The sequence below is a fragment of the Danio rerio genome, chromosome 7, assembly GCF_052040795.2.
Source record: "Danio rerio strain M-AB ecotype USA chromosome 7, GRCz13ab, whole genome shotgun sequence".
Classification (NCBI taxonomy): Eukaryota; Metazoa; Chordata; class Actinopteri; order Cypriniformes; family Danionidae; genus Danio; species Danio rerio.
In genome coordinates, this window is record NC_141027.1 from 39,560,001 (window position 1) to 39,582,712 (window position 22,712).

The 22,712-nt window shown below is 37.3% G+C and overlaps 1 protein-coding gene across 8 annotated transcripts in view; it reads right to left on the bottom strand.

The window, feature by feature from the left end:
* Nucleotides 1-22,712, bottom strand: part of ambra1a (autophagy and beclin 1 regulator 1a) — a 106,437-nt gene that overhangs the window by 76,349 nt on the left and 7,376 nt on the right. For 5 of the 8 annotated variants that reach the window (XR_015494511.1, XR_015494514.1, XR_015494513.1 and 2 more), the window contains 4 exon segments: nt 21,250-22,622; nt 8,951-9,133; nt 6,206-6,283; nt 5,188-5,288 (listed from right to left, as the gene is read on the bottom strand). Coding sequence is in view for 3 of the 8 variants with exons in the window: in XM_087258659.1 (XP_087114785.1) it covers nt 5,188-5,288; nt 6,206-6,283; nt 8,951-9,133; nt 21,250-22,622 (1,735 nt within the window). In the remaining 5 variants the exon portion in view is untranslated. 8 annotated transcript variants of the gene reach the window in all.

Here is a 22,712-nt window from a genome sequence, read left to right on the forward strand (position 1 = left end):
TCTAGCAATTTTGCAAAAATAATAATCCAAAACATGTCATAATTAGTCAACATTAGTTTGCAATATAATTAACACAATGAACACAAGTTGTGTTGCAAAAATTAATTAATTAATAACGCCCGAAAGTATTAAAATAAAGAGATCAATATTTTGATCAATAACAAAGTATTAAGCCAAACTTTAACTTCAAATGAAAATGCTATAATCTAATAATTACTTCAAAAAATGTTGGTCTTCCGCAAAAATTTTCATTTGTATAATCTGGCTTTCGAAAGAAAGTAATTGAAGAGCCCTGATCTCTGCTAGAAAAATGAGTACAGAGCAATAGTGAAGAGAGCGAGTGAGAAATCCTGGCTGTGTGTGTGTGTGTGTGTGTGTGTGTGTGTGTGTGTGTGTGTGTGTGTGTGTGTGTGTGTGTGTGTGTGTGTGTGTGTGTGTGTGTGTGTGTGTTGTGCTGTGGGGCTTGAACAAGGTTGTCTGTAAGCAGTCAGGGAAGGAGAACGCTGTGAGGGAATGTGTGCTGGTAATTGCCGCCAGTTTGGATATTTGCCCTGGAGTCCTCCTCTCTCATCTTAAAATAAGGGCCAATAGCACCTCATGGCAATACAACGAACCTCAGCAACACAACATTACATGGGCTCACAAAACAACCCGTATTACTGAACTTTAATCCCCAAGAGTAATTAGAGGATGCTGGATAAAATAATTCTCTATTTAAAAATGTCAGAAATTCAATATGATTTGTTCAACCCCAGTGCACTTGACAATTACTAATAAAAGGTAAAGTACAGATTTAACAATAATTCAAAGTTAATTTATGCACATAATTCATTTTGCCCAAGAAAAAGCTGACAGATGACCATAATTACTGTTCCAACACTGACAGCTGCATGAGATATTTTGCCCAAAAATGTAATTTTATTTTCTCACACAGATTTTTAAAAGATAATTAGGGTCCAAAAACACTGGGCATCCATTGGCTTTCATTCAGAGAAAAAGAAAAGGCAAATGAAATATTCAAAATATCTTTTTGCAGAATGAAGTTTGGAATGACATGGGTGAATATATAATCACAGAATTTTCATTTTTGAGGGAAATATGCCTTTAACAATATAGAAAAACAGAAGAGAGGAGAGGGACTGAAAGATTGCTGCTCTCTAAAGTGAAGCCATGGCGCTGTTTTCTGTGTGAGCTGGAGAGGGTTTCGAGAGGGGCATTTCTGAACCTCATATAACACACTGCAATTAGTGTGGGCTGAAGTTGCCTCTCTGTGTGGGAGAGAGAGAGAGAGAGAGAGAGAGAGAGAGAGAGAGAGAGAGTGAGAGATAGATAGAATACTGGTGTGCAAAAGCGAGAAAGCGTTTTGTGGACATTTGCTTTGTGTGGAACTGGTGCAGGAAATTTGGGAAGTGGGATCTGGGGTTGTCCACCCACACACACATTCAAAAGATGGCTGATAAAAATAGTAGCTTTGTCCCTGAAAAAATAAATCTGTATTTTTTTTACACCATAGCACACGTCTAGTAATTTACTATTCATTCCTAACATCTGTTTGGTTCTTCCGCACTTCTGGAAGTTGTTGACTATATGTAGGAAAGATGTTTAGCGGCATATCCGATGCAGCTGGCAGCTGGTTCCATAACTTTTTTTTTCTAAATATCCTGCAAGAAGGGCATACAGGTGTGCCAAGATATATATTTCATGACTACGGTTGTTAAAGTTGCCTAAGTGTGTGTTGACAGTTACTATACAAAGTCAGTGTGAATGTGAAATGTTGTACTGTGTAAGAGATATTGAACAAATCCTAAACTTTCAGCATTAAAAGTGCCCCTGCTCTGCAGTTTTATGGTTTGAAGGTGTCCTACAATTCACATGCATCCAAATTTAAAAAGAAACTTTAATTTACTTTTAATGTGCTTTTGAAATCACCCGATTTGAAGGATTTTGTCTTCTATGTTTTTTTTGTCTTTGCCTTTTTTCCTCTGATCGGTCAGATCATCCAGTCTGTTCTAATTGGTCTGGTAGGGGTGAGTGATAAGACTATTTTTGATCATTTAAAATGTCTCCACAATCTGCTTTTTAAGAAACATCGCAGTATCCCACGCAGTACTGGTGCCTCCATATCAATATACTGTACAATGTCAATGCGACATACATTAACATCAATTATTAACTCGATGATAGAGTTACACTCACATTACATGGCACTTATTCATAATAAAAAAAGGACATTTGTTTCATGTGCTTTTAAAGTCTTGCCGATTAAACATTCCATTTGCATGCCGCTCCGCACTTTGGTTTCCCGAGAGCATACACCTGAGGAGAACAATATGTATTCTACAAAGTCTGTCAAACAGCACCTAATTACAAGATTGGGTTATCTTTCATTTCAGTTTGCACTAAAATTGTCAAAACCACACAAAAACACATTTTGCTCATGTCTAAAGTAGGCATGGGCTGGCATAAGTTTCTGAAGGTATGATAACCTTGGATAAAACTATCACGGTTTCACGGTACGGTAATTACTGCTCTAAAATATTTCGTCTTTAAACGTCTGGGTAAAAAAAGAACACAATTTTTCCTGATTGAAAACAATATATTTGATTTTAAGAAATATTTTAAAATATTTTGGAACAGTAACTTTTGGTGTCAATGGTCCTTTTCAGCTGGAGATACTGCTGTCCTAAAAAACTAAATAAAATTATTATAAAAAAACACGTAAATAATGAAAAAGCTTAAAGTTTGGGTGGTTTTAAAACCTTGACTTGAAAACTCTTATAGTCCCATGTTTAGTCTAAAGTCTTTTACTTAGTTTGTGGTACATTATAAGATTATATAGCTGTGCAATAAGTGTATGTTTTCATAGACATAGCCAAACACTTTGTGCACGCCTGGGTGTTTCAGAGATTTTTGAAAGCAAAGTTTTTTTTTTTTTTTTAGGTTTTTGACTCTTCTAAAGCATAAAAATATATTAATATATTTGCAGATACTTAAGAAACTTGCCAAGTGAACATTCTTGTTGATCTGAAAAACAATGCTGAAGTCAGATATTCTGCTTTGAAAATGTGTGTTACGTGCTGGAATGTCTGTCTTTGTTTTGGTCACTTAACCCGCCCACTGCCACTTTAGCCAATTAAATTTCAGCATCCCGGAAAACTGCGTATTTCATTTGTTTATTCAGAAAGATGTGTCTGTGACCGAAATGCAACCTCTGGTGGACAGTAGCAGCCACCGAAATGAGACGCAGATTCAGAGTTCCACATGAGGTTATTAAATAGATATAAATATTTATATCTAAATATTTATAAATATTTATAATCTAATTAAAATACATGAACCCTCTTTAACATTATTAAATGTACATGCTGAATCACTGATATGTGTTGGTCTGCATTATTTCACAGTTCTAAAGTTCAATTTCAAAAGGTTTGTTTTATTTTCAAGATCTGACATGAACTACTTTATCTGCTGATGCTTTCAGTAGTATGACAATAAGCGTCATGTAAAATGGCATTTAAAGTAACATTATTAGGATTTAACACTGAATAAAGTACATGAGGTATACCTGAGGTGATCATTGTCATTTTCTGCTGTTCACCAGTGAGAAATAGAAGCCGATTCTAATATATCAAACTGAGATGTTGGTTAGGACAAAAACTTATTTTAATATGCAAAATATTCTTTCTACTGTGTGTTGCTTTTTATATAGAAAACAATTTAAATCAGCCTTTAAGCTCGATTGTCAGACTCGCTTCCTATTAGTCGTCAATGTGTCAACCTTTGTTTTTGTTTGTTTTGATACAAAAATACAATACCTAATTTAACCACTAGGTGTCAAACTCACATACTGCACCTTTAACATTAGTATATGCATGTGATTCCTGTGTGCACGTGTAGATAAAGTTGGACTTAAACCCTACATGGAGACTCTTGCTAACTAATTATCTCATCATAAACAACAAAGTGCAATTATAATAATGCAATTAGGTGGTTCAATTTGTAGCTTTGGGTCAAACTTTAAAAAAAAAAAATCTACTCTCAAGCATTAATGCTTTCTCTCAGTATGATGATTATTACACACAGCAGCATAGCAGCACATAACAGCACATAGCATGCAAATGTGTTACAGATAGGCATGGGATATTGACCATTTTTAAGGTATACCACGGTTTGAAAAAGTCAAGGTTTTAAAACCGCCAAAATGTTCTGTTATACCATTCCTATGGTTTATGTAAGATTTGTTTGTTTAGTATTTTAGTGCAACAGTATCTCTAGCAGAAAAGATCTCCGTTTTAAATTGTAAAGAAATCTAGATCTTAGAAACAAAGGACAGCAGAAGTCAATGATTCATTCAAATTCTTTAGCCTCACATGTCTACTGCTCCAAAATACTTTGTTTCTTAAAATAAAATATATTGTGTTCAAAAGGGGAAAATGTTTTTGTTTTGTACCCAGACGTTTAAAAAGAATATATTTTGGAGCAATAATCACAAATTCACAATACTGTGAAACAGTGACATTTTTATCCAAGGTTAGCATACTATTAGAATCCTATACCTATGCCTAGATACAGATTTCTATTGATCAGTTATGGAAATATAACTAAAATTCCTGACTACTCATTTCAGCAGTTCAGAATCAATTCTTTATTTTGGAAGACAATTAACTTTTTTTAATCAAGCATTTCTTAGATTTGTACAACTTTGTAGCCCTTCTAGATCCATGAAGAACTACACATTAGACATTGCTTAAAAGAAATATCCAAAAAAGTAAAATTGAACCACCAACAAGGACAAAAGACCCATAGCAAAAATACAAATAACTTTTCAATACAACTTAGGTGTAATACGACTTTAGATGTCCTACAGTAACTTTGCACAGCTAATTATACATCGCTCTGGGCCAACATGAGAGTAAACAAATGATGACAGATTTTTTTTTTTTTTTTCAGCTGAACTACCCCTTTAAAGAGAAAAGTCGAATCTAATATAACTGCTGTTAAAAAGCCCAGCTGAGAGTCCTCCTGGCCAAAATAGCAGGGAGAGTGGGCGCATTAGCACTCGTCATTGACCCGACACATGACATTATAAAAACATTTTTGGGAAGTTTCATCCCTGACAAAGCCTTCAGTGAGTACCCGGCCCATCTAATATTAGAAAACTCCTGCAGCTTTAGAGGGCGAACATACCTGCGAGGACCCTATTGACGGATGAGTGCGTTGCCAGGCCTGGCTGCCCTCGCTCATGGAAGATTCCAGCATACGGCAAAAACTCCGGCAAGAGAAAGCGCCTGGAGATCAGGTGAAACAGAGGCAGTTTGAGAGAGAATGGCAAGACATGCAAACTCATGATCTGATCATTTTAATGCTGTACATAACACATATCAGCAATGCATGTACATCACAGAGAACACAATATTTATAAAACTGTAGGACAAACTCAATCAAACTTTCAAGCTTGAAAAGTATAGATTAAACAATCGTTGTTGGAAACAGTTTTCCCACTAAATAGTTTTATTCAGCAAGAACACATTAAAAAAAGATTGAAAGTGGCAGAAAAGAAGTTTACATTGTTGCGGTTTAAAGAATTCTATTTCAAATAGGTGCCGTTCTACTAAACCTATTCATAAAAGAGGTCTACAAATGTAATATGAATTGAAAATGTGATGTAAAGAATGTACCAGTTTTTTTTAAAAAAAGTACCGAACAGCACACAATAAGAAGTACTGTTTGGTGAGGACAACATTTGAGAATGAGTCCGAATGATTGTGGGACTGAATAATCAGCTTTGCCATTAGAGCAATATTACATATTTACATTAAGCTTTTAATATTTTCACCTTTTAGCAATGCATGAAAAAGGAAACAGACATTTAAAATGGTAATAAAATTGGACAAGATTTTATTACTATTTTTAAATAAATGCAATCTTGTTGAACAAAAAAACTAAATCTTACAAAGCCTAAATTTAATTTATATAATATTTATTTATATTATTTTTCGACTGCTGTGTCATTTCTCACATGACCAGAATCACAGAAATTATCTGTGAGTCCAGTTTTTGCCTGCAGTGTGCTATTAGTATGACACATTACAAACTCTCTGAAAGAAGCTGACCATGATGATGGTAGACTGCGAAACAGCTTACTTTGTTTTGTTACAATGTATTTCTGGTGCTTTTGGCATAAATAGACTAAACACGTTTTTACCTGGTTCCAACAAAACGACCAAGAGAGGGGGCAGACATGCGAGCATTACGAGGAGTCCGATATCTGCTTCCATTTTCCCTGTACACACACACAAGAAACTATTCAGTAATAAAATAAATGAATCACTATCTCATTAACATCCTGCATAAAATCAGATCTTTAGCAATTTCGCAAAGTGGAGTTAAAGTGTTAAAATACGTAATAAATCAGTCACTAAAGTGTTTCAAGCATGTCTTCAATCACTTTTTTCATTGAACATCAGATTTAGTTTGCTTACAAGGTAAGAGTGGGAATGATTGATAAAGAACTGAAAGAAAAGATAACGTTTATGAAAGAAAAATTATGGCAGGCATAAATATTAATATGAAGGCTAACTGAAAGACTGATGGGTTTCATAAGTATTCTGATGAATATGGATCTGTGGTCCCAGACTGTAGCGAACGCTGAACTCTCCAGCCAGCGGGTGGAATTATTCATCAGCTCAGAGGAGGGCATCTAATCCGTGCCAAAAAAAGAAGGAAAAAAGAGAGAGAGAGAAAGAGAGGAAGAAGAGCTGTGTGGTTTGTAGTGGAGAGAAGCACTGATATTCAGCTAATGGAGGGGTTGGAGAGAAGGAAAGAAAGACATTTCTAGAGCATTAGTGGCTCCATACAAAGACAAATAACTTAAGCACAGACTACTTGGCGGTTTACAAAAACACATTTGCAAACAAATTAAAAGAGCACTAGCATTCTTAAAAAAAAAAAAACATGAATTTGAATTTCAAATCAAATCTAATGAAGAGATTGAAAGTGGCTTGTAATTTAAAAAAAAATCTGCTTATCTAAAATTACATAGTCATTTAGAGTTTTTTTTCCAGAAAATTATCATTGTTTTTAATTATTATTATATAAATTTAACTGGCAACACAATGGACAAAACTAATAGCATTTAATAACATTATAAATTGTTGTGATTAAGAATAAGGGTAATTCCACAAACAGGGTATCGACAGGTTTCATTAAGTCAAATTTAAGACTTTAAGACATTTTAAGACCATATTGAATGTAATTTCTGACTTGAACAAGGCTAAAACCCAAAGATTTTTTAATGGCCAACTTAAAACCTTAAATATATTATTGTAAGAAAGATAACTACACCATATTAACAACGTAAATAGAGTTAATAATTTTTTAATAAATTGTTAGTTATTGGAAGGGTGTTGGTCATATTTGGTATAGCTTTACAGTGACATAGAAAAATTAAGACCTGTTAAAAATTATTTAAGACCTACAACACACTATTTAGGCAGATTTAAGACTTTTAAGTCCTAAAATTTGTTCTTTGAAATTTAAGACATTTTAAGACCCTGTAGATACCCTGACAAAGTAAAACGTATAACACTGGCATTATGTTGTCTAAAAAGGAAATTAAACGTAATATAAATGAACATAAAAATAATGTCTGTAAATATATCTTTTTTCCCAACACTTGTACCCAATCTGCCTTTGCCTTTGGTTGCCTTTTGCTTGATCATTGTAGGATACTTTTCTTAGAAAACCTGCTTTCAAACAATACGCACTGGAAATAGCACATAGCAAATCATTTACAAGTAACTGAAAGCACATTGGATAAACAGTCTAACACTTCTGTAAAATAAAAAATATTAATATTTCACAGTTGTCCAGGGGCTAGTTGCATAAACTGCTGACTGGATTTTAAAAGTCTTTTTCGTCCTCAATGCTGACCAATCCATTTTAAAGTCACTTAAAAACCCAAATCTTCATGAGATTCTTTTTTTCTGTTCAACACAAATATAAAACATCAAGAATGCTGGAAACAGGTAGACATTAGCCCCTTTCACACATACAAACCTTTTTGAAAATACCCGTAAGTTATTTTATTTTATGCAAGTTGTTTTCAAGTTGTTCTGAATTTGTAATGTAGTCAAATATGTAAACATTTAGCTGTAGTTAGTGCTTCTGCCTTTGGATGTCTCTGGGACAAAGCACCTGCATGAATGCTAAAATTTGAAATAAAAGTGAAACCATCAACAAAATCCAGACCTTTTCTATGTTTACAAATACAAGCGAAGCCGTTTGGAGGTCATTCCTGGTTAATAATTTTAGAATTTGCCTGAATTTTGGAATAGATGTGTGAATGATCTTTTCCGAAAAAAATCCAGAACATCTTCTCCTGTGTGAACAGAGCTTTTTTGAATTTACCGGTAAAGTCGTTCTGTAAAGTTTCCGGATATTTACTGGTATCACTGTGCAAAAGGGGCTACTGACATTAATAGTAAATAAAAGAATTCTACAGAAGTCAAAGACTACAAGTTTTTCAACATTGATCAGAATATAATAGAATTTTGTACAGAAGGGGAGTAATTTTTTTATTTTTGGGTAAACCATGCCTTTAACATGAGGGCTTATGTTTATGCAACTGGCCCCAGCAGATGAAGAAAGAAGCATCAAGCTCACAGCAGTACATCACTGTCCCATCGGAATGAGTCAAAGTGCACTGCAAGCAGAGTTCAATGTTAATGCTAAACACTATAAGAAGAGACGCCATGGGCAACTCTGGTAGAATCGTTGGCAAGCTCAGTAAGTCTGAAAAACAGCAAAAGTGATAAGATTCTGCCGTTCAGATCCTGCCTTGTGTGTTTGTTGGGTTGCTTAGCAACAATACAGGGAATTAAATCCATAGAGATTTTTACAAGCAATTACTTGGCGTAGGCTTTGTATGTCTGTACAGTTGTTTACTTACTCAAACTCCTCAAAGTCAACTTCGCTGCTCTCTGCGTTAGGGACAGGGCTCGGGGAAAGACTGCTGGGATTAGAGGACAGGGGTCGAGGTCTGCTAGGGGGACGGTGGGAGTGCTGCCGAACGCTGTCCCGTCGAGACAGATACTGGATCATACGCTGTGCATAATATGCTGCAGGGGACAACCTGCAATCACAACAAACACATAAAAAACATAGTGATGTTAGATGTTCACTATAGATAACAAATCCAACATGTCAGCCACTCATTTCTATACCAAAAACAACTGAATCAAACAAATATTTTTTATTAGGAGACGCACCAATAACAAATGTGGTTGCCAATGTTGATATCTGATTATTTTAAATGCCAATAGAGGGTTTCTGCAGATATCATAATGTCAAATTTAAGACTTTTTAAAACCATTTTAAATATTAAATTTAAGACTTATATCGCAATATCAAAAACACACAGGAGAAAATGTAAAATCACAAAATGAGCGTAAAATAAATGTATTTAAATTGAACAGTTCTAAAGACAGGTTAGATGCACCATTGAGCTACAGAAAAAAAAAAAAAAACATCTTAATGCTGATTTATACTTTCACCTGGTGCCACATCACGCACCTCACATAACAGACAAGGCTTTTATCCTTGAATCGTTCAATACTTTGAGATCTTTTAGCATCTTAAAATAAATTAAAACTGCAAATCAAACTGTCCAATGTCCAATCAAAATCATTCCAGTTAATCCATTAAACATAAGCAAACACAAACAAAACAATTCAAATGACAGTGGTGTGCACAGCATGACCAACATTTAAAGACAGATTTACTAAAGAGGGCAAATTAGTGTGAGACTGCAATCCTACAGGAGTGGGAAATGTGAAAATGTGCAAATTAAAGAACACAAACATAGCAGCTCATTTCCTTACGGGCCAACACAATCTTCTAAGAGTAGCACAGGTCGCAAACAAGCAGAGGTTATGGAGATTGAGAGAGCGTAACACCAGACAATATAGGCACATAAATAGGTTAAGTAATGAATTAGTCAAATTACTGGTATTTACACCACTATTTAGCACCTAAAAAGCATGACTTCATAAATCATGATTAGTGTTAGGTCTGCACATCCTTATTCCTTGTCGATATTGCAATGTGATCATTTGCAATTATTACATTGTGAGTAGGGTTGTAACGGTATGAATTTTTCACGGTATGATAATCGTCTAAAACAATACCACGGTTTGACGGTTTCGCGGTATACGGTATGTTACAAATGTTACAAAATAATAGAACAGTGAAGCAAATTTGACTTTTTCCAAATAATATATTTTTAGTTACTATAAACAACACCACTTACAATAAACAAATAAAAATAAGAAAATAATAAATAATGTGTCAAAGTCCAAATAAAGTCCAAATAAACATGGTGCAAATCCTCAGTAAAAAATAGATATAAATATTTACTATACTATAAATAGTTACATAACGAAACTAGATTCAATATGGAACATCCTTAGGTTTTATGTGCCAGCATGGATATGGTTGTCTATCGATATGGATTTGGATATGGTTGTCTGCAATGCAGACAAACAGCTGCATCTTCATTTGCGTCTTTTGAAAACAGCAAGAGCAGCAGTTCGTCTTTGCTGTGTCACTGTTTTGTCATGTTTATGTGCTGCTGTGCATGCAAAAGTACTTAGTATGAGAATTATTTCATGCAAAACTTTTTTTTATTGCGTTTTATTTAGCCGCGCATAAATGTATGCCTATAATATATAATTATAATGCCTATAATATATAATTCCGTGTTGTTCAAAAAGCTTGGTCCACAAACAAAAGCTTGGTCCACAAACAAAAGCGAAACCTATGCTTATTGGTTGTGATATAGAGAGTTTGAACCAATCTGGGCATGGAGGAGGGACAATGCATCAATGTATCATGTCTGATTTGTCCGGAGACACAGTGACGAGCGTTTCTTTGTCAAATCAGCGTTGTCAAATGTTGATGATGTAACCGCACTGATTCCGGAGCCTCTGAAAGTCCGCGAATGTTATGTGATACGCCACTGGAAAGCTGAGATTCTCTTCTTTATGCCAATCTTTGAATTGTATGAATCGGATCAGCGGATCAAAAGTTATTAAACATTTAAGAGCAATACTTATTTTTAGCCGCGGGCGGCTGTCTCGGTCTTTAAGGGTTAAAACCGTTGATATGCAATTGTTCATGGTATGATAATCGTGCACGTTCAAATCGTGGTAAACCGTCATACCGGTATATTGTTACAACCCTAATTGTGAGTAAACGAAATGTTGAGTCTGGATTATATTTATAATTTATCATATAATTTTATTATTTTGCAAGTGTTTTTAAGGCCTGTGACTGCGTGAGGATGTTAATAATTACATTCCTATAGCGCTTTTGTGGGCACTCAAAGTGCTTTACACACATTAGGGGGAATCTCCTCATCCACCACCAATGTGCAATATCCACCTGGATGACGCAACAGCAGCAATTTTGCGCCAGACCGCACACCACACACCAGCTGATTGGTAGAGAGGAGAGAGAGTGATGAAGCCAATTATGATATGGGGATATTTATGAGGCCATGATAGACAGAGGCCAGTGGGCAAATTTGGCCAGGATGCCAGGGTTAAACCCCTACTCTTTATCGAAGGAAATCCTGGGATTTTTTAAGGACCACAGAGAGTCAGGACCTCGGTTTAACGTCTCATCCAAAAGATGGCGCTCACAGAGCAGTATAGAGTCCCCGTCACTATACTGAGGCATTAGGACCCACAAAAACCGCAGGTTGGGCGCCCCCTGCTGGTCTCACTAACACCACTTCCCATGTGGTCTCCCATCCCACTTTAAAAGCATTCAGGCATAATAAATTGTACTGTTTAATAAGACAATAAGACAATTTATATAATTTGTATAATTTGTATCTCCTTCTTTATTGAACTTGATTGTTTATGGTTTATGCACTCCCAATTAATCTAAAATTATAAATTCATTCCAGTTATTTAACTCATCTGAAGATTTATTTGATTCATCTGATTCATTTAGCAATACAAATCGCAGATTAAAAGAATATTGGGTAAAACTTTAGTTTAGGTCATAATTCATGTTATTAAAAAACCATTAACTAACACTATTAGCTTAATAAACAACTAATTAGTGGTTTATTAATAGTTAATAAGGTTGTAGTTGGGTTTAGGTTTTGGGTAGGTTTAGGGAATCAGCTCATATTTTATAACTACTAATGAACAGTTAATATGTTAATAATAGGCAGGTAATAAGCCAGTAGTTAACAGCATGAAATGTGACCTAAACTAAAGTGTTACTGAATATTGCAATGTTAGATTTTTCTAATATTGTGCAGCCCTAATTCATGTTCTTCAAATGCTGCCCATTTTGCAGGCTGATCATGAAGATCAGCTTAGCTGCAAAAACATTTGTGCCCATATTCCTCACTATTTTTCCAGTGTGTTTTTAAGCAAATCCTGAGAGCAGTTTTTTTTATTTGAAAAGTGGATTTGAGATGATGCAAGCAATTTGTAAATCTGACCCTGAATGTTTAAGATTGGTTTACTGATTTTACTGAAACCATTTAGGCCTTTCCACTATAGGCAAGAGCCTCTGATGAATCGCCATTGTCGCCACTGGCTTGCTTGGTTTGGAACTTCTGGAGCTGTTGATAGATTTGCTCTCCAGGGTTTGGACTTTCAGCAGTAAAAATTGAAACACACTGAACAGAACTAAACTGAAATTCAACAATTAAAATTGGACTGACAGTTTCAATTTACTAGAATTTCAATGTTAAGCTGCTTTGACACAATCTACATTCTAATAGCGCTATAGAAATAAACATGAATGGAATGGAATGAACCACTGTTTTAAACAACCTTCATGCATTTTTTGATAAACACACAAAATAACTTTTGTATCCACTTGATTAAATCTGCATCTATTCTCATTTAAATCAGATGCTAATTCATTAGTTAGCTTTTTGGCAGAGGGACCTGCTGAACAAAGCCGTTAAAACTAAAATCTTTTACACAGCTCAGAGTGAAAGAGCATCTGGAGTTTCGTTCGGTCTTGGACTAGCTGAGAAAGGAGCATCTGCCACCAGCATGGACCAGATGAGCTGAACACTGAGAACAAACAGAGCTAAACTCCTAAATAAACCTCGGGCAGAGACAACTGTCACATATTCTCAACCAGTCAGAAAGAGAATTTCTGTAATTATAAATCAAACCAAAATTATGAATATTCATCCTCACAAACACAAGCACAAAATCGCAAGGAGAGAAACTTGGCAGAACTTTTCACAAGACCTAGAATCAGTTAAATCTGTCTGACAGAGCCTAAACACATCACATTGTTTATCAGTGTGTGTTTGAGAACGTGTTTTCAACCGACACACAAGCAGACAGAGAAAGATGCGGGAAACAACAGTGTCATATAGCAGCAATTACTCCTGCCGGAGTCAGACTAACCCTCTGCTCAGATGGCTTCTAACACCAGGTACATTCTGCTCTGGGGGAAATGAGTCTGTTGTGGTAATTCACAGGTTAGAGGTGCGCGTCGGTCCGTGTGTTTGTGCGAACCAGCCAGCGGGAGTCTGCGCTAACAATCTGTCTTGATCCCGAACCACTGCTGATTCCCCAGAGCTCAACAATGACTCACTAGCCATGAACTCACGTTATTATGAGCCTTACACACAAAGTCCGAGGATGCTGACAGGCTGTGTGTGCATGTTTGAATTAAGGGGACACAGGGGTGTTGGTGAGTCTGAAATGTCACACTACTGTCCGGAAGCATAACACACACTCGTTCTCATTACCCAGACCTCACCGTCCAAGCGGCATGACGGTGAAATGCTGTTCACACACATACACAAACACACGGCTTCACCTGGCTGGGTCGGGATAGATGGGGTGGTCTCGTGACCCAGAGGTGCCATTTCTCGAAAGAGACATCATGGACGACTCCAGCAGCCTCCTACAAAAGAGAATTGCATTGCTTTTGTTTGTTTTGAAGTTGCAAAGCACTTCCTGTCCAGATTAAGAATTTTTGGAGAGGACGTCAAACAAAAATGAAGAAGACACATTTCTTCCAATTTCCACCATTCGGTTTCTACAGTAACACTCCCCACCGAGCAGCATCACAATCATTAAAAATCTCATTAAACTGCACAAGGACATTAGTATGCTCATTACCGACTGTTATGTGAAGGCTAAATGAATATAATGTGTAAGTAATGATGTGAGCTCTGCCAGGCTTGGCCAGGAATTGGTTAATAACCCATTAAATCGGGGTATTTGTTAAGTCTGGGTTTGTGCTATTCCTCATACAACGGAGAGTTTGCTGAAGGCCATTAAGAGAGGAGGCCGAGTCCAAAGCATGCCTTCTTGGACTGGCAGGGCACAAAGCTGGACGGACAGTTGGGCAGCGAGCAGGGCATTTTTATTCAGCATGAGTCAGTGTGATGTGTGTACGTGAATGCATCTGGTGTGGGTGTGCTCGGCGCTTCATTAGAATGCCATCTTCTGCCCTTTGACTCACAGCAAAAACAGAACGGATCGATTCTGACTCCTTTTCACGCAGTTGGCTTTGTTTGCTCACTTAAAAAGATCAAGATCTGCATTTTAACAGAGTTGAAGCAAACATAACTCTATAAAAACACACTAAACAGTTAGGAAATGTGCAGTTCTGGGGATATTTTTAACTTGTTTAGTCTATAATCACTCTTGAAAGTGCAAAATGTATAGCGTGATACATTTTTATCCAGATGGAATGCAGATGACGGTGCAGATTGTGCTACAGTTTCAAGCCTTTTGTTTTGCGCTTCTGCATACTGTAATATGGCAGCTTATTATCTGAACAATATTGAGGTAACTTTCTATAAATTTCACAGGCTCTTGTTTCAGGTATGACATTATAGCAGGTAGTGATGAGAGTTCGTGCTGAAACTTTGCTCCACGCTCAAAGCTGTGAGTCAGTAATGCTGAACTGGAGCGGGACTCCTGGGACAATGTAAAATGGCAGAGCATTCATTCTTATTGCTCTTCTCTATAAGTGAAGTGCGATACTTTCCGTTGCACAGCATTGGCTTTAAAACAAAACTGATTCACAGCATGGCCACGCACATGGGACATGCTGTTCGGCATCATGAGAAGAGGAGGACTGTGTGTTAGAGTACATAATCAGAACAAAAAACCCACCGGCTATTTAGTGTTGAAGATACATGTGGAAAGTTACCACTACATATGTGCAGTGTGATGAGCTACTGCCCCCTAATGGAGTGAAGCTGGCATTTCAAGACCCTTGAGGGGAGCAATCTGCAAAGACTGGCCCATATTTTAGGTCAGATTCCTTACAAAAGTGCCAGTGTGATTGAAAATTACAAAAGTAGGTCGGTTTACTTAACAGCAAAACTCAAAGTTATACATCTTACTTTATGAGCCAGATGTGTCATTGACTAAGGGTTTGCATGACAACATATTTTAACTACACTGTCAAAAAGGCTGGGTTCCACAAATTCCTTCATGCTGTCCCAACACCAACCATTTAGGCTGGCTTAATTTTTTTTTTTTCATAAAATTTAAGTGAATTCAACATAAATCAATCAGGTTGTCCCAAAAAAAAATTAAGAATTGTGTTGTTTCAACTCATTTTAAATAAGTAGTTCAAACATAAGTAATTTTAGAGAGTAGTTAAATGAGACCGCATAGAAAGAAAAAAAAAACAGTTGAACAATAGTCTGTAATAATTGTTCATCTTAATAACAGTGTCAAGTCATCATGCAGCATCAGTCATTAGCCCATCATGATATTTAGAAGAATGTTAAAAACCAGTAACCATTGACATCCACAGTAGTAAAAGGTTTCCAACCCTTCCCCAAATGCCTTCTTTTGTGTTTAACAGAAGAAAGAAACGCAAACCAGTTTAAGATAAGCGTTGGGTGAGTAAACAATGACAGATCTTTCAGTTTTTGGTGAACTACCCATTTAAACCCATAATAAACATTTGATTCTTATTTATCAGGATTTTACACAAAACAAAATCATCATATACAATTATAATAATAATTATGTTACATTTATATAGCGCTTTTCTGGACACTCAAAGTAAAGCTCTGCATCCCGGCTGTACTGCGGGAGCAGACCAGATTTCTTGCGGTGCAGGAATAAATTTCTGAATAAAGCGTAAGAGCGGTTGGTAACTGGTGTAATTTGAACGGGAGCGGGCGGTCTAACAATATCGCTCCAGACTCTTGAGCGAGCGAGCGAGCATGCCTATGTATGTGTGTGAATGAGAGACCGTGATGCTGTGTGTCACACTGCAAAAAATGCTTTTCTTACTTAGATTTTTTGTCTTGTTTCTAGTCCAAATATCTAAAAGTTCTTAAATCAAGAAGAATTTTCTAGACAAGCAAAACATATTGTCTTGTTTTAAGAAATAATATGCCAAAATGAAGTGAGATTTTCCTTAAATCAAGCAAAATAATCTGCCAATGGGGTAAGCAAAATAATCTTATTACAAATCGAAAAACAACATTATTAACTAAGTTGTACAATAGCTCCTCACATTAACAGCAGATGAAAAGACCAGAATGTGAGAACCAGTTAAATTGTTCTTTAAAAAGTTATTTAAACAAAACTGACATTATCCTGACATGATATTTACAGGCCCATACGATACAATGCATTTTTATAAAGGAAATTTTGTGAAAATACTTATAAATGAATGATTATATGGTGATGCAGTGGCGCAGTAGGTAGTGCTGTCGCCTCACAGGAAGAGGGTCGCTGGTTCGATCCTTGGCTGGGTCAGTTGGTGTTACTGTGTGGAGTTTGAATGTTTAAATATTGTTACACAATAAAAAGAAAATACTTTCAAAAAAGCATTTTTTTCCAGGTATTCCTAAAATTTCAACAATCAAAGTCTTCCAATACTTAAAGAACCCAATCGGGCCTTATAGCTGAGCTGAAAAAGCTCAGAATCTAAAATCTCTAACAACAGACTCACGCTTCTTGGGCTGCTTTGAACAAACTATACTTGTTTCACGTATAATTCTTTTGCCTTCAGATCCTTCAATTTGCTATAGGGGTCTCAGAGACGTTCAGAGCACAAATTTGACTAGCATGAAAGCTCCACACAAACAATCTCAGAAGTCTGCCATGCACTTCAATAATGACATGCTTGGTGAAAGCAACACGCTCTTGTGAAATTCACATAAATCTCCACAATAAAAACAATGGCATGCAGATAGGTCGGTCTCTATGTGAATGAATCTTGCTCAGGAAAGATCTATAATTTAGGTAGCAGAATGCAAAAAGACATTTTGTTTGTCACCTCAATCAACTCTTAATATTTATTCATCTGTGCTGTCAGGACTGGAGAGTGCTGATATGTAGATAAGCACCTTCTTAATACCAGGCCCATCTCTGGATGGCACACTCTGCAGTGAGGGCTAATAGAGTGCACACAGACAGGCACTAGGTCAGATCAGACTGATTTCTGTGTCAGACACTTTTCCTTGAAGCCCAAGTAAGGTTATCGTTTTACTCTAATAAGAGTTTATGTGAGGAATCGCAGTTCAGACTGCACTTTATTATGCAGGCTTTGCACAGAGGCTATCCTGCTGAAGAATAAGGGAGTTACAATGATATTTGACATGACAGCACACTCAGAGTCTGCGTATTAACACCTGAGCACTTCATGAAGAGCTGTTAATCATTTCACATGTAGACCATTGTCGACTGCTGTGCCAGTGTCTTCATACTCGCATGCAGACTTTAAGCTTGCCGTTATGTTCAGTATGGTTTGCTCTGCCAACAGAGATTTTGCACAGCCTCTGTTATATTGTGACAGGATCTCAAAATAGCTTACAGTGCAATAAGTCGCTGTTCATGTGCTCCAAACAGCCAGGATCAACAGGGTTTGACAAATTTTCACACATAATATTGGTAGAAAACAATACTACCAGACTATAAAGAATCATTTGTCCAAGGGCTTGTGTGAAAGTTTAGACCAGGGGTGTCCAAACTTAGTCCTGGAGGGCCAGTGTCCTGCGTATTTTAGTTTCAACCCTAATCAAACACACCTGAACCAACTAATCAAGCTCTTTCTAGGTATACTAGAAAGTTCCAGGGAGGTGTGTTGAAGAACTATGCAGGACGCCGGCACTCCAGGACTGAGTTTGGACACCCCTGGTTTAGACCAACCTGGGAAAAAACTGCCACACTTGGGTTTTACTGTCATGCATGTCTCGATCATCGATATCACAACGTGTGTATTCACAACAGTCACATTGTAGGATTAGATTATTTATAGATATTATCAAATATTATTACATATAATTATTTATAGAATGATCATTTGATTTGGTGTTTGACAGTTCAATTTTTGCATTTGAATACTGTTTGACTCTGCAAAAAACAATAAAGTACTCTTTATTTGCTCTGTTGTATTTATGCTTGTAAATCATTATATTTTATCCAGATACATTGCATAAAAAAAGACATGATCACACTAGTCAATGAATAGAGCTATTTAAATCATCTAGTAAAATTTTATTCCTATCACAATATATATTGCAGCAAAACTAAATATTGCAATGTCAATTTTTTCCAATATCGTGCAGCCCTAATTGGTACACATTAGGGTTGCACGATTTACCAGTACTATGGTAGTATCGCGATACTATAGCTTCAAAATACTAGTGGTGCCACTGTAGTTTGTAAACGGTAGTATCGTCATTATTCTACAATAGATAATGTTGCATGTGGAAAGTCACTAAAATGCTCACATGTTTGTGCAACAATAGACCATTTTATTTCAATAATGTGTGGGGAGAACTCTAAGGTTGCACGTTTTCTGACGTTTCAAATGCACACCTGAATCTGTTCAATTCTGTTCCTGTAAATATGATTAAGTAGCTACAACAACTGTGATAATCTCCTAAAAGAACGACCCACAAAGTGAAATTTTGAATTACTTTGGATTAGATGAAAAACCCAAAATAGCAACAGGAAACATTGAAACATTTTTGACCACTTCATATAGCCTAATTTTGTTGGAAAATGCTTTTTTTATTTTTGTTAACAAATTTTGTTTTGGCATAATTTGTATCTTTATTTTAACGTATTTTTTGTAGGTCAGTTATCTACAAAATAAACTCATATTATAAACAAATATTTTAGGTGAAGTGACGTGCAACTAACACTTTTTTCAATAATAAGGGAACTGAATTAAACTCAAGTAGACCTATTATAACATCTAAAATATAGTTTTTCTGACTATTTTCTTTATTATTTGAGTAGCAATACTATTTGGTATTGTGATACTTCAGCTGGTATAGTATCATAAGATGAACTAATGGTATTTTGACAACCCTAGAACACACATTTTTCTATAGATGCGTCTCAAATCACATACTTATGCACTATTCTACGCCATTTTGTAGTATAAATAGTGTAAGTAGTGCGTTCACACTGAAAACTCTAAAAATAATAAGTGCACTTTAATTACCCGGATGATGCACTCATTTAGCCGCTAAAATGAAGTGTGTAATGTGGGACACTACACGCACTCAATGACCGCAGGTTTGCTTACGTAGCGGAAGGGGCGGAGCTATCAGATGCACATGTTGGATAACTATTTATTTTGGATGGTGAAAGCAAAATTCTCCTACGAGAGTGATTATAGCGCCTCCCAATGGTGAATGCGGCAATACTCACGGCAGGTATTATTTAATAATTCGGCCGTTTATTTCACTGATTTGGCAACCGTCAAACGTCATCAGGGAAATGGTTTGAATTTCCACTTAGTAAAAAAAAACATTAGTGTGCCATTTGGGACCCCACTACATACATATACTATGCTGTTGAGTGTGTAAGTGCATAAGTACATAGTGCATGAGTGCATAGTGTATAGTGTATAGTGTGCCATTTGGGACGCAGCTTATGATTTACTGAAATGTTGTAGATTCAACTTTGAATCAAAAAAATGAAAGCTTAAATGTTGTTTAAATCTGAATTACTCCAGTTGAGAGGATGCTTTAGAAATATTTGTGATAGTATGGCAAATTTAATGCCCAAGAAGCATTTTTATATCATGATACATGCTGGAAAAACAGTTGTGCAGCTTTGGTTGTGGAAACAGTGATATACTGTTAATATTGTTTGAAATGCTTTTACTGTTGCTTTGGAATGGTAGTGCAAATATGGCCATACCTTTTTCTGTTGTTGTCAGTAAAAATGTTGAATGTTGGCAAACAACTGGTCAACATAAACAAAATACCTTATTGTGGCAGATTGGGAAAAGTTTCTAAACATCTGTAATCACTGCTGTTATTTCTATATAGAGGACCAAGAGCATCATCTGACATTAATAAGTTGTGGAATTGCAAGCTAGTTCAGGGGTGCCTAAACTTGGCCCTGCAAAGTTTAGTTCCAACCCTAATAACACACACCTGGGCTAGCCAAACAAGCTCTTACTAAAGCCGCGGTTACACTGCATTTTTCACTCCATAGACTTCCATTCATACACATGAGAAGGCAGCAGACCGGAAACACAAGCCTGTGCGACATTTCACTGTGCAGTTCGCTGGATTGAAAAGGTCAAGTTTGGTAAACTCTGACCTGCAAAGTCGCATCATGTGATTGTGTGAGACCAATCGAAGATCAAAACATGACCTCTCATTATAGAAATTTAAAATATGGATCAATAGCTAATTTTTTAAAAGTCTAATCAGCTCGTTTAATCCCGGCCCTTTTGGCAAACGCCATACAACAGAATTTTGCATACTCAAACTCTACTGTGACCATGGTATTCGCTTTCTAGAAACATCTGTGCAGGTGTGTTGACTGTTGAAGCTAAAATCTGCAGGACACCGGTCCTCCAAGACAAGTTTGGGCATCCACGAGCTAGCTTTTAGTGCAGATAAGTGGTTCCCAATTCCATTCCTCGAGACCATCCGCCTTGCACATTTTGTATGTCTTCCTTACTAAAGATACCTGATTTAGATCATCAGCTCAATAATAGACATCCAAGAACTGATCCTTGTGTGACAAATAAGAGAGACATAACAAAGTTTGCAGAGCAGGAGGGGTCCCGAAGACCAGAATTGAGAAACACTGTTGTAGATTAACTTTAAGAAAAGTTGGACTGGTTTGGAAACTTCAAAACAGCATGTTTTGTTGTACAATGAAACATTTAAACCTTTGGATGCTTAATTCCTCATGGAACAAGTTGTTTAAGCAATTAAAAAAAAGACTACAGCCTCACCTGCGCAAGTAATCGTTATCTGGTGTGTCTTCAGGCATTTCCTGGTTTAAGGCTCCTTGTGATATGTTTGCAGAGCGAGAGGAGGCAGACTGTCTGTAAACACGCTCCAGTTGGCCAGTTTCCTGGTTAAAGACAAGCCCAACGGCCTGCTCCTCATGCTGACCAGTGTCAGTTCTCTGGGAAAATGGTACATGAGGCTCTGGGGTATTTGGTGTGGACTCTATGGGTCTGTGTTCCAGTAGGTGTTCATTAGATTGTGAAACTGGAGCTACGCTGTGGAAGGCAGAACTAGAAGGTTGCCATGGTGTGTTTCTCTCAGTAGATGAAGGCTGACCTGTTCTGTCCCAGCGCCGGCTACCCTGATTGTAGGTGAAAAGATTGTGGCATACTCTACAGCGGTTCATGTGACTGTGGGGAGGGTTTTCACCGCTATAGGGTGACTGGTAATGAGATGGTCCTGGTTGCTCTGGGTCCATGTTGTTGTTGAGCATTTCCTGAGTCTGCTGGTCCTGTCTGCTGCCATCAAGAGGCTGGACCGTGTCCTGCGTTCCCTCATAATCCATAAAATAGCGGTAAAGGTTACAACGCAGGACACTGTGGATGGAAGAGGAGCTGCTCTGTCCCTCTTCTTCTGGAGGACGGTGCCTGCTGGAACTAGTTCCCGGTGTGCTGCCCCATCTATCACTAGCAGAAGTGTAAACAGGTGATTGAAAGGAAGTCTCTTGCTGTCGCAGGACAGAAAGAAGGCTAACAGAGGAAGCGCCAGTTCTTTGTGGAGTCATACTACTGCTTTGTCCATTAAGTCCACTGACTGTCCAGTCTGCTCCAGGGTGACGTCCTCCACCTTCCCTACCTGGTGGATGTTGTCGGAAATGCGGGACAGGTGCCATTCCAGTCACTCCCCTCCTGCCAGAGCTGGAAGAATGATTCCGCATGTTGCTGCCTCCACCATACACGCTGCTGAATGCAGAGGAGCGATTTGCAGCACGAGACTCAACAGAAAACCGTGACATCTGCAGTGGCTCTGTGCGTGCAGAAGAAAAGGTGTGAGCTTGTGCCTCCAGGGATGCCGAGTCTGAAGGGTCCTCATCAGGTGGAGATGGAACTCGTGCTGCAGAGCAACGGCTACAAAAACACACCATTCCAAGCGGCTGAACGCACATAAGAGTGTAAGGGCCAGAAGAATCGGAGGACCCATCAGTGGAAGCAGAATGGGCACCTCCAGCCTGAGGAACAGAGTTGCGGGAAGTGAGGATGTGCAAGAAATTGTGCAAGATGGGTGTGCGCCTCGCAGGCTGGGACTGCAGGAAGGAGCGCTGTCGGAGATGAGGCATCTCCACACTGTCCATTGGAATCTCAGGATCATCATCATTCTGAAACAAACGAATACAAGCACATTTATGGTCCCGAACTTTTAAAATAAACATGGGATGTCTTATACATGTCTTAAACAACAGCAAAAA